General features: G+C 56.2%; 1 protein-coding gene across 11 annotated transcripts in view; it reads right to left on the bottom strand.

The window, feature by feature from the left end:
* Positions 1-12,315, bottom strand: part of NUMA1 (nuclear mitotic apparatus protein 1) — a 70,994-nt gene that overhangs the window by 7,154 nt on the left and 51,525 nt on the right. For 10 of the 11 annotated variants that reach the window (XM_078058500.1, XM_078058499.1, XM_078058501.1 and 7 more), the window contains 10 exons: positions 11,591-11,678; positions 10,046-10,166; positions 9,390-9,547; positions 8,987-9,104; positions 8,765-8,882; positions 8,269-8,409; positions 6,337-6,459; positions 2,803-6,201; positions 2,353-2,394; positions 801-869 (listed from right to left, as the gene is read on the bottom strand). In XM_078058500.1, the coding sequence (XP_077914626.1) occupies positions 801-869; positions 2,353-2,394; positions 2,803-6,201; positions 6,337-6,459; positions 8,269-8,409; positions 8,765-8,882; positions 8,987-9,104; positions 9,390-9,547; positions 10,046-10,166; positions 11,591-11,678 (4,377 nt within the window). The remainder of the gene's footprint in view (positions 1-800; positions 870-2,352; positions 2,395-2,802; positions 6,202-6,336; positions 6,460-8,268; positions 8,410-8,764; positions 8,883-8,986; positions 9,105-9,389; positions 9,548-10,045; positions 10,167-11,590; positions 11,679-12,315) is intronic. The other variant, XM_078058504.1, reaches the window with a different exon arrangement.

Consider the following 12,315-nt stretch of genomic DNA (forward strand, 5'->3'; position numbering starts at 1 on the left):
GGAGCCCAACATGGGGCTCGATCTCATGACCCTGAGATCACGACCTGAACCCAAACCAAGAGTCAGACACTTAACTGCCTATGATACCCAGGTGCCCCAATAAACATCCTTATCACACAATTATGGCAGGGAAGGGAGCTGAAAATATTAAGAATATTAAGTTGCTGGGACGCCTGGGTGGCTCAGTCGGTTAAGCGTCTGCCTTTGGCTCAGGTCATGATCCCAGGGTCCTGGGATGCAGCCCCGCATCAGGCACTCTGCTCAGCGGGGAGTCTGCTTCTTCCTCTCCCTCTGCCCCTCCCCCCGCTTGTGTTCTCTCACGCTCTGTCAAATAAAATCTTTAAAAAATATATCAAGTTGCACTGTCATATTAAATGCTGAGGACACTCCTCGAGGCTGGGCTGTCTAGAGCAGTGCTATCCAAAGAACTTTCTACAGTGATGGAAATGTTCTGTATCTGCCCTGTCCAGTATGGTAGCCCTAGCCATACGTAGTTACTAAGCAAGGGAAATGAAGCTAGCGTGACAGAGGAGCGGAATTTTTAATTAATCAAACCACACAGGACTAGGAGCTACTGTAGTGGAGAATGAAGGTCTGAGAAATGGGAGTCATTCTCGTCTTCCCTCGAGAGCTCCAACAAGGCACACGCAAGGGCTCCTGGAGCCACAGGCAGGTGTATGGCTGTCAGGCCCTCCTCTGCCCCGATGCCCACCACAGCCCGAGGGCTTATAGAGCATCTTCCCTCCCCCAGCCTTGCTCTGGGGCTGAGGGAGGACGACCCACCCCCCACCGTATCTTACCTTCAGCTTCTGTTGTTGCACCTTGCTGGCTTGGTCATGGTCAGCTAACTTCTTACTCAGTTCTTCCACCTGGAGCAGGGGAAGAAAAGAAGACTCAGAAGGCCTTCCCCTGTATGTCCAGAGAAATTAGGACCTTTCCCCCAGATAAATCCCCAGTGTTCCTAGAAGAAACTCTGGTCCTTTCTCTGGCCTCCAATTAGGGAACAGCCTCCGCTTAGGCTGGTTGGCAGGACCTGAGCGAGGCGACCCAATAGGCAGGGGCTGCCAGATGGCCCGTGCTCACCTCTGTCCCCAGCCTGCAGAGAGACGCCTGCCGGAGCCCTGCAGCCTCCAGATTCAGCAGAATTGAAATCTGGGGAGCTGACACCCCACTACCACCCTACTGCCACTGTTCCCAGCCCCAGCCTTCCCGGGCTGGGGACAGGCACGACCGAGTCTGTAATTCTAGCAGACAATAATGAATACCCAACACTCCTCCCCCAAACTGCCAAGGCCCACAGATGCTCAGACCTCTTCCCAATCTCCGCAGGCTGTTAGGGCTGGTGCCAGCAACGTGGCCGCTGGGGTTAGCACTGGGAAGCAGATTGCCAGACAACAGCAGGGGCAGCCCTTCTACCCCAAGCCCACCCCACTCCCACAGAGAAGAAGAGCAGAGGGAGGGAGGAGTTGAGAGGGAGCCTAACAGCCACGAGCAGGGCTGGCTCCTCCAGGCGTTCCGAGAGCTCAAGCAGTAACTGCAGAGACGGGAGGCAAGAGGCCATTGCTGACTGTTTGCTATTCGGTGTGACTGTCCCCATCATCTCAGGCTCCCTGGAGGCGGCGACGGAAGGAGGGGAGGGCCCGATTCCTCAGCAGGCCCGAAGTGACTGAGTAGGAGGGGTGGTGGAGAAAGGGCGCTCCTGCTAAATACCAGCGCAACAGCCTCGATGTCGAGGGCAGCACAGGGAGATCCTTGTGAGGGCCTGGCAGCCAGGCCCAGCCACCTCCTGTCTCCCGCCAGGCTTGGCCTTCCTGCTCCCAGACAGCTCTAGCTCACGTTCGGGGTTAAAGGCCCAGAGGGTGATGGGCAGGCGTCCCACGCTCACAACCCTCCCTGACCTGAGAGGGCTGCTTTCATGTCACCTTTAGGGCTTCTGTGGGAAAGAAGGGGGCCGCGTTAAACGAGGCCCACAGTCACTTTGCCGCTCCTCTTAAGAAGTTTGGCACTCAGGCTCGGAACAGAACTTGGAGATTTGGTAATCCCAAGGAATGCCGGTCACCAGTTCAGACATGGGTAAGATGAAGCCTACCCTACCCCTCATCGCTGACAGGCAGATGAGAGAAGGGACAGAAGGATGGGGATGCCGACCTGGGCTGGGTGGGACGAGGCCTGAGAGAGGGCCCAGCACACTGCAGTCCTGGGCAGCCCGGGCCTGGACTCCATGGCTTGACCCTGCCCCCTTCACAAACAGTTCACAACGGGAGCGGGCGGAGGCAAGCTGCGGCCGGGATCATGCACTGAGACGGGTCACCGCTTAAGCAGCCAGCGTTTATCGGGGACCCCAGGCTTTACCTGCTTAGTCTGCTCTCTCTGAAATACCTCTAGCTGCTCCACCTGTGCACGGGGGAGGGGCAACGGAGACAGAGTGAGATGCGGGCCGAAGAGGCACCAGGCCTGCAGCCAGGCCGATCTCACTGAGGCTCTGACACTTCCCTCCAAGGAATGAGACTTCTAGTCGTTTAAAAAAAAAAAAAAAAGCCAATTTGGCTCACTCTCATCCCCGGTAGCTCCTAGGGTCTCCACCGCAGGCATACCTGCCTAGCACCGTGTGCTTCTAGAATGGGCTGATGGCCTTCACAACTTGACTCTCCAGGGACAGCGCTTTCAGGGAGGAAGAAACTACTGGTATTTGCTTTAGGACCGTAGGGGGCAACATACTTGAACTCTACCAGCCACCCCGCGAGGGAGGGGCGACACGACAGGAGGGAATCTCTGGGGGCAAGGCTGAGCTGGGCATCTCACCTGGGCAGTGAGTTTCTGCCTCTCGTCCTGGAACCGCTGCCTCTCCTCCAGGACCTTGACCTTGGCACCCTCGTACTTGGCAGTCATCACCTCCAGCTCCCGGGCAGTGTTCTGTGCTTCCCGCTGCAGCTCAGCCAGGCGGGTCTCGGCGTCAGCACGCACGGCTGCCAGCTCTTGGCCATACTTCTCTCTGGCCTGGTCCAGCTCCACTTCCAGAAACTGCCGGCCAAGGCTGGCCCGCTCACCCAGCCCCCGGTTCTCCTCCGCCAGCAGGCCGTGGGCCTTCTTCAGCATGCTCAGCTGCTCCGCGTAGCTGGCCTTCTCAGCCCGCAGCTGCTGCGCTGCCCGCTCTTGCTCTGCCACCTTCTGCCGCAGGGGCACCAGCTCCCCGAGCTCCCGCTGGGCCCGCACCAGCTCGGCCCGCAGCCCGCCGGCCGCCTGCTTGCTCTGCTCCAGCTCCTCACGATGGCGCTTCTCAGCAGCCGCCTGCTCGGCCTGCAGCTGCTGGCACAGGTGCTTAGCAGGCAGGAGCTCGCTCACGAGGGCCTGCGTGCTGGCGTGCTCCAGCTGCAGGGCGGAGAGGGCCTGCTCCTTCTGGAAGAACTTCTCCTGCCACGTCTTCAGCTCTTGGCCCAGCTCCTCTGCTCGCTCTGCCTGCGAGGCCAGCTCCTGCCGGAGGCTCTCCGAAGCCACCCGCTGTTTGTCCGCGTCCTCCCGGAGGGTGTGCACCTCCTCCCGCAGAGCGGAGCTGCGCTCGGCGGCCCTGGCGCTGTTGCTGGCGGTCTCTGCCTGCAGCAGGCGTAGCCTGTCCTCCAGCTTCTGGCTCTTCTCCGACTCCGCTACGACCAGCCGCTTCAGCTCCTTGCTCTCCCCCTCTTTCTCCAGGACCTGGCGGTTCAAGATGGACACCTCCTCCTCCAAGCTGCTGATGAGGCTGTTTTTCCTCTCAGCCTCCTGCTGGCCCCGGGCCACCTGGGTCTTCCACTCGTCCTCAGCCTTACTATGGTCTTGGGCTTTGGCGCGGAGGGTGGCCAGCTCCCGCTGGGCTGTGGCTAAGGTGTCCTGACTGCACCCCAGCTCCTGGGCCTTCTCCTCTAACCGGCCCCGCAAAGCCTCCAGAGCACCGGCCTGCTCGGCGCGGGAGGCGCGCTCACACTGCAGGCTGCGCTCCAGGCCAGAGGCCCTCTCCTGGTGCTCCCGGCACTGCCGCTCCAGCCTGCTCACCTCTGCCCGCAGAGCCTCGAGCTCAGGGCCTTTCCGCTTGCTCTTTCCAGTAGACTCCGCCTGTGCTCCTGACCCAGAAGGGTCTTCTCCACTGGCTGGTCCTGGAGACTGTTGGCGCTCCTCCTCTTTCCTGGCCAGCTGTTCCTTCAGTCGCTGCACAGTTTGCTGAAGCTCCCCCAGCTCTGTTCTCTGGGCTGCCTCCTGCCCACGAAGCTTGGCCAGCTCCTGGTCCTTCCCTTCCTTTTCCATCAGGGCGTGGGCCAGGGCTTCCTGCAGGGTCGCAAACTCCACACGCTGCTCATTGAGGGCATTCTGCAGCCGCATCTCCAGCTCTGCCTTGGCGGCCTTCTCCAGGGCAAGATCGGCTTGGGCCCGGCCCCGCTCCTGGGTCAGGCGTGCCACCTCCCTCTCCTGCTGCCCGCGCTCCTCCTGCTGCTGGCCCTGGCTCTCGATCAGCGCAGCCCGCAGCCTCTCCAGCTCACTGCCCATCTGCTCGGCCTCCCGCTCCATGGCCTGCAGCGCCGCCTGCGTGCTGCAGAACTGGCGTCCCTGCTGCTCTTCCGGCCACTCGGCCTCTCTGGCTCCGGCCCTCGGCGGCTCCTTGCGCAGCTCCCGGGAGGCTGTTTCCTGCCGCTCTCCTGCCTTGCGCACCAAGGCCTCCAGGCGGGCCACCTCCTTGCCGGTGGCAGCCATTTTCTCCTGCAGAGCGGAGAGGTCGTCCGCAAGCCTCTGGGCCCTGACCTCCTTCTCCTGCACCTGCTGGAGCGCTCTGGCCAGGCTGGCATGAAGCTGAGCGACTTCAGTCTGCTGCCGGCTGATCTGGAGCTCGCTGTGGGCCTCGATCCCCGCCACCTTCTCCTTGGCCTCCTGTAGTTCCTGGCGGGCCTTCTCACATTCCTCCTTCAGGGTCATCAGCTGCTCCTGGAACACGGCACCGTACTGGGCCTCCTCTTGCTGGCTCTCCTCGTACCGCTCGCGCCAGGTGGCCGCCTCCTTGGCAAGCTGTTCACACTCCCCCTCCGCCTCACGCTGGGAGGCTTCGGCCTCTGCCAGCTCCCGCCGCAGGGCTTCCATCTCGGCTTGATGGGCCTCCCCCAGCTGCCGTAATCGGGCCTCCAGCCCCTTGCGCCCAGCCCTCTCTTCTTCTAGCTCCTTCCGTTCCTGCTTATGCTGTTCCACCAGACACCGGGTCTCTGCCTCCAGCTTGGAGATGTGACGCTGCTGCTCTTCCAGGGCATCTGAGGCCCTGCGCTTCTCCTCCTCCAGGCTGCCCTTGGTGATCTTCAAGGACTCCTCAAGGGCCCGGACCTGCTCCTGGAACTGGCCCTTCTCCTGGGCCACCCTTTCTCTCTCGGTTGCTTTTTGCTGCTCAGACCTCAGCTGGGCCTTTAGCTCGGCCACCTGGGCCTGGGCCTCACACTGCTCCTGGCGGGCTGCCTCAATACAGGCATGGAGTTCCTCCACCTTTTGGCTCAGCTCTGCCTTCTCCCGCTGGGCCTGAGTCACCGAGGCCTGGGCGCTGTCCCGGGCTTCATTAGCGGCCTGAAGTTGCTGTTGCAGGACCTCTAGCTTGGCAGTCTTCTCCTTCTCCAACGCTTCCAGCTGCTGGAGGGCCGAATCCCTCTCCTTTAAAGAAGCCTGCCGCTCCTCGGCGGCAGTGGCCAGTCGCTGGGCATGGTCTCGCCTGGCGGCCTCCTGCCCCTGGGCAGCTTCCTCCAACTGCTGCTCTTTTTGCTTCAGGCTGCTGCTCAGCTGCTCCACCTGCTGGCGAAGGCCCTGCGAGGCCTGTTCTTGCTGCTGGAGGCTCTGCACGAGCTGGGCCTGCTCCGTTTTGGCCTGCTGCTTCAGGCCGGCCAGTTCTTGATCCTGCTGCTGGAGAGCGGCATTGAGGGTGGTGAGCTCAGAAGTCAGTGTGGCCACCTGGGCAGACAGCCGGGCCCCCTGAGCCTGAGAGGCCTGCTCCAGCTCTTCCTTCGCCTGGCTGAGGTTGGACAGGGAGCCCTGCAGCTCGGCAATCAGGCCAGCCAGCTGCTGCTTTTCGTCTTCAAAGTGGCCCCGCTCGGCAAGCAGCGTGGCTTCCCGCTGGCCCTGCTCAGCCTCCAGCGCCTCCACCCTGGCTTGGAGCTGGGTGTTGTCTGCGGCGAGAGAGGCTGCCTCTTGCTTCAGGGTTTCCAGCTGGTGAAATAAAGAGACAAACGAGGATCAGCATGACTCCTCGAGCACCACAGCGCCTGTGAGAACTAAGGAACAGGAACCTGATGTACCAGCCCCGGGACACGGGTCCTCACCGCTGCTCCTGTGCGCTCCTACCTGCAAGACGTCCCCCAACACTTCGCCCTTCTCCCGGGCTGGGTTCTCCCGCAGCTGGGCCAGATGCTCTTCCAGCTGTGAAAGTTTTCCCCGAAGGATTTCATTCTTCTCTTCAAGGCATTTCTGAGAGTAAACAAGAGCCTCATGTGAACAGAGGTGGAACAGGCACTAGGTTACCAATAACATACGGAGCCCTAGCACCCTGTTATCAAGATCTCCTTTTGCCCTGACCTTGGGAAAAACTCAGAAACCATGCACCTGGGTTCATGACGGACCTGATTTTCTAGCCCTAATTTCAGGGTTGAATTAAGTCATGGGACCTGTTAATTTCTTCTTCCAGGCCACTGAGTTTACTTCAAATTTCCTTACTTAAAAAAAAAAAAAATTTCCTTACTATATACCCTTCCTCAGGCAAGTCTTGGCTCCCAGATTATCTACACACTCACCAGCTTAAAAACTTCCCCAGCCATGCCTGGGTGGCTCAGTCAGTTAAGTGTCCAACTCTTGATTTCGGCTCAGATCATGATCTCAGAGTCGTGAGATTAAGCCCCACATCAGGCTCCCTGCTCAGCGGGAACTGTTTGAGATTCTCTCTCTCCCTCTCCACCTCCCCCTCTGCTTGCTCATGCTCTAAAATAAATCTTAAAAAAAAAAATTAAAAATAAAAAATCTTGGGGCGCCTGGGTGGCTCAGTTGGTTAAGCATCTGCCTTCGGTTCGGATCATGATCCCAGGGTTCTGGGATCGAGTCCCACATCGAGCTCCCTGCTCCACGGGAAGCCTGCTTCTCCCTCTCCTATTCCCCCTGCTTGTGTTCCCTCTCTCGCCGTGTCTCTGTCAAATAAATAAATAAAATTAAAAAAAAAAAAAAATCCTCTCTTAAAAAAATATATAAATATATATAAACACATAACATATATACACACACACACACATACATATGTATCTCCCCAGCCTGCCTGGGCATCAACAGCAGCAGCCATCGCACCTCCCAGCCCTGTCCTCCAGCCCCATTCCCCACTCCCCACTGTTCACTAAGCCAGGGCCAGGACTGTGCTGGGTCCTCTCTGAGTTCCTAATCCACCAGATAGATATGGGAGGTAGCTATTACTAGCCTTCTTTTGCAGAGCAAGATCTGAAGCTCAGATGTTAAGTGCCTTGCCCTAGGGCTACAGGGTTAATAAGTGGTAGAGTTGGGTTCTTAAAAATACCAATAAAAATAATAGTGGGGGCACCTGGCCAGCTCAGTCGGTGGAGCATGCAACTCTTGATCTCAGGGTTGTAAGCTCGAGCCCCACACTGGGTGTAGAGATTACTTTAAAAAAAAAATATATATATATATATATATACGTATATATATATTTATTTATTTATTTGGGAGAGAGAGCACGAGCTGGAGGGGCAGAGGGAAGGGAGGGAAAATCTCAAGCCAACTCTGACTCTGTGCTGACAAGAAGCCCAATGCAGGGCTCCATCTCACCACCCTAAGATCATGACCTGAGCTGAAACCAAGAGTCGGAAGCTTAACTGACTGCACCACCCAGGTATCCCTAAAAATAAAATCTTAAATAATAAGAGTAACGAATTCACTGAAAGCTTACTTTGCACGACACAATGTGTTAAGCACTTTGTACATAGTGCCCGACAATGGGTGATGAGGCAGCTACTCATTATTTTTCCCACTTTATAGAAAGCATTCTTAGAAAAGAGGTCAAGTAACTTGTCCAAGATCCCACACCTTGTAAACAGCGAAGACAGGATTCAAAGGTGTACTGGACTTAAGTCCACAATCTTTCCATTACAGCGCACTATTAAACCTTGAAGAGGAGTCAGCTTACTTCCCAAAGGCCCCAAAGAACAGAGTGGTAAATGGAACTCAGCTATGAACAGGCAGTCAAGACCGTGGCCCTGGTTCCCCAAGCAGAGGGGTTACCTTGTCCTGCACGGCCGTGCTGAGCTCCTTCTCGAGATGGGTCTGTTTCTCCACCCACTCTTGAGTGGCCTTGCTGTGCTCTTCTGTCAGGTCATTGAGGGCACCCTGTAGCTGCTGCAGGTGACTGGCAAACTCCCGGAGCTGAGACAGACAAGCGCGAGTCCCCGTCACCCAAGGTCAAAGCCAATACCACCACTGCTGTGTGTTCCCCAACTCCAGGGGCTGCAGGTGTCTGACTATCCGTCTAACCCGCCCCAAACCAATTACAACTAGTCACATCTTTAACTCAAGACTCAAATTCAGGGCCACAACCCCATCCCTGGCAGCAGCCAATTATGGGACAAGGAAAGGGCCAAAGTATGCAGGTCTCTGGAAAGACTGAAGCACAGGACAGGTGCCGGGACATTCTTCTCAACCCTGTTTTGGAGAATCCTCCAGACCAACTCAGCCCCAGCAGGCCTCCAGGTGGGGACAGACCCCTCCCCGCAACACTCACCTTAAAGGAAAGGTCCCCATTCTCCTCAGAAAGCTGGTTAATTTTGCGATCCATCTGGCTCTTCTCTGTTTTCAGGTCCTGGCACTGCTTCAGAGTTTCATGGAGACGCACAGTGAGGCTGTGAGGGAGCAGAGCGGTCAGAAAAGACAGTAGCACCTTTCCCCCCACCCCACGGGTGCAGGGCGGGGTGGGGAGCTGGCAAGAGAGCAGGGAGAATCCTACCTCTCGTTCTTGCCACGGAGCTCCTCAAGCTCCCTGGGCTCCAGCGGGCTGGCTGCCTGCTTCTCGTTCAGCAGAGCCAGGCGGTCAATGCGCTGCTGCATCACAGCTATCTGTGCGTCTGCCCCGGGGAAGGGGAGGGAGGGGAGAGTCAGCACAGAACGACGGGGAAGAGAGGAGGAGGAGGAGGCATCCATTCTAAGGGAAAGGAGGATATGGCAAGGGCAGAACCAGCTTCCAGGAGGTCAGCCGGACTGGCCCAAGGCTGAGCACTAAGCTCCTGGGCCAGCAGAACGGACAATAATGAACAGGGGGGCCGTTCTGCACACAAGCCCAGCACTTCCTGGGATGAAAATCCCCAATGCTGCTCATTCACACATCATCCGCCAGCCTACTAGGCGCCTACCCTTCTCGGTGAGGAGTCTGCGGTTCTCAGCCAGCTCCAGCTCCAGTTCATCTCTATTATTTCTCTCATCTGCAAGCTGCTTCTTCAGCCGTCTCATCTGGAATTGTGGGGTCTGCAGGATGTCGCCCATGGGGGAGGCTGGAGAACCTGAGAGGAAGCTGAAGAAGGAGATGGCTCAGACGCCACGGTCAGAGCCTGAAGCGTGAGGGCTGAAGGGAAGAGCACCGGGCGGGGATGGGTGAGTAGGGCTCTAGGGCTGTGAGCACCGGCCGGGAGGCCAAGCACCTCAGCTCTGTTCGCAGTGCCATCTCCCGCCTCATGACACGACCGTGAGCAAATGGTTCTTCTCCCCCCTCCAAGCCTTAACTTCTTTGTCAAAAAAAAATCATCTTGCCTCTGCAGAGCGGCACTGAGAGAAGGGACTTTAGCAGTCTCCACGGGAGGAAGGAATTCCATAAACAGGGAACAGCTTCTGAGGAAGGCCTTCTGCCAAAAATGGATCCCAACCAATTCCCCTAATTAGTACTGGGGAAGGTGAGAACATCTAGCAGGTGCTCTAAGCACTGTCTGCAGGTGAACAGTGTTAGCCTCTAGAATGAAGGGGTCTGAGGACGGATGCTGAGGTCCCGTCCCAGGAGAGGAGGCACAGCACATACTTGTTCCCACTGGAAGAGGCGACCTTCTGTAGCTCTAGGAAGCGAACCTCCCTTTTGGCCTGGTGGCTGGGTGGGGACAGCTCTTCAGAGATGGTGCTGGAACAGGTAGAAGGGACAGGAGCTAGGGGAAGAAGCAAACCACCATATAAAGGTTAGTAAGAATGCGAACAGATTTGCATCTTTATCCAATTTGAGAACTCGCCTTAGTGGAAGTGAATCTACAGACACTTACATGTAAGCTACAGAGGAAGGCCACTGGGCAAAACCTGAATCCCAGTGTCTGGGTCATCCAGAGGTCAGTGGCACTAAGCCGAGTCAAGCAAGTGGCTTCTCTTTCCACAGGTCATCAAGTGCTCATGCTTTTCCCCGCTGATTCAACAACTGCAGAGGCAGCTTGGGAGCTGCCCTGAGCACGATCTCCTCTTAGCCCAACAACTTCTCAGGTCAGAGCCACTGGCCTCCTTCCTGAACTCCTCCATTCTGAAATCTTGCACTGCCAACACAACCTCTTTCTCAAAACCTCTGCCTCCCCTGGTTCCACGACCACCTTCACACGGCTATCCTACTCCTAAACACCCATCCCTAGTCTCCCCATTTGCCCTCCCTCCTACCCCCACCCTCTAAGCATCCAGAGTTCTGATGGGGCCTCCCTGCTCTGCCCACAGTGGCCATCCACACGCTGACTTGCGAACCCATAACCTGGCCCAGAGCCCTCGCCTACATTCTAGACTCACATTTCCAACATCTCCATTTGAAGGGCTGAAGAGAAACTTGAATATGAGGAACATTAAATTCAGTGGCTGGAAGAGAGCCTGCCTAGAGCCACATACTTAACCTATCCTCACTGGATAGCCTCTTCTCCAGAAGACACGTGGAGCTCTCGGTCTTTCTCCTGTACTCCCAGCAACACATTGAGTAGAGGACGTACCTCTCTGTTCCAGCACTTATTCTTTATCCTACTTATGGATTTACGTATCTGCCTTCCCACCTAGAACATGAGCTTCATGCGGGGAAAAGCCTTTCTTTTAGGTGCTACTCCCAGCTTCTAAGCCTAGAGTAGCAATTGCTTAAAAAATAAAAAACAGGGCGCCTGGGTGGCTCAGCCAGTTAAGCGTCTGCCTTCGGCTCAGATCTTGATCCCAGGGTCCTGGGATGGAGTCCCGCATCGGGCTCCCTGCTCCGCGGGGAGCCTGCTTCTCCCTCTCCCTCTGCCGCTCCCCCTGCTTGTCCTCTCTCTCTGTCAAATAAATAAAATCTTAAAAAAAAAAAAAGGTATGTGTGGGGTGATCAAGGACAACCTACCAGCAGACACGATCACTTATCATGTCCTGCTTAGGCGCTGCCAGGCAACAAGGAAGAGCTCCAAAGGAACTGGGATGACGGCAACATGGCCTATTTATTCTATTACACACACTTTTACTGAGCGCAGACCCTGTGCCTGGTGTTGGGACTGAAACAAACCCCCATTGTATTTCTTAATAATTCAGGATCCTAGCAGTTCCCAGCTCAGACCGGAGGGGATCCTCAGGAGTAGGCCCTACTTACCTTTCTGTAAGAAGTTCTCTAGGTCCTCATTTAGGTTTAGCCCATCCTCATGGTCCAGCACAAACTTGAGAATGACTGCTAACTCAGCCTGGGCCAGAGAGAGAGAAAAGGAGCATCACTGAAGTGTCAGAGAGACCTGAAGAGATGGAGGGCACCACACTGGCCATGGCAGCCCCAGGAGCCTGCTGGAGCTCAGTCTTCCTCTCAAAGCCTAAAGCCCCACATTCCAGCTGAGAACATTCTAGCAGAGACATGCTGACCCTGCTTGCCCTCGCCTCCTCAGTTCCTCTAAAGATGCACCTGGGTTCAGACAGAGTTCCTATCTGACTTCACTCCTGACCACAGAGAAGAAAATGGGCAAAGAAAGTAGTGCAGTCAGAAAGCTTTTATATGTAACTATGTTGCCCTCTTCCAAATGACCCTCACTGTTGTTCTTTGTCTAAGTGAGAACCCGAGAACCCTCCAGGGCTCATTCAAAGCTTATCCACCAGCTCAGCTGTAAAATCTGCCCTTCACTGTCTGAATTCCAAAGTCACAGAATTGATCTAATTTTTCTGGCCAACCCTGCCATAGTTCCTTATCCTTGTGAATTTCTGTTTCTACCAGGTCTATGACCAGCCTGGAGCAGAGAAAAGGTTGAAAGAGGAGCCACCCATTCCTCCCATGCCACTACAATCCCAACCTCAGAGAGGAGCCATGAACTAAGTGAGTTTAAAATGGGATGA

This window comes from Halichoerus grypus, chromosome 11 (genome assembly GCF_964656455.1).
Source record: "Halichoerus grypus chromosome 11, mHalGry1.hap1.1, whole genome shotgun sequence".
Lineage (NCBI taxonomy): Eukaryota > Metazoa > Chordata > Mammalia > Carnivora > Phocidae > Halichoerus > Halichoerus grypus.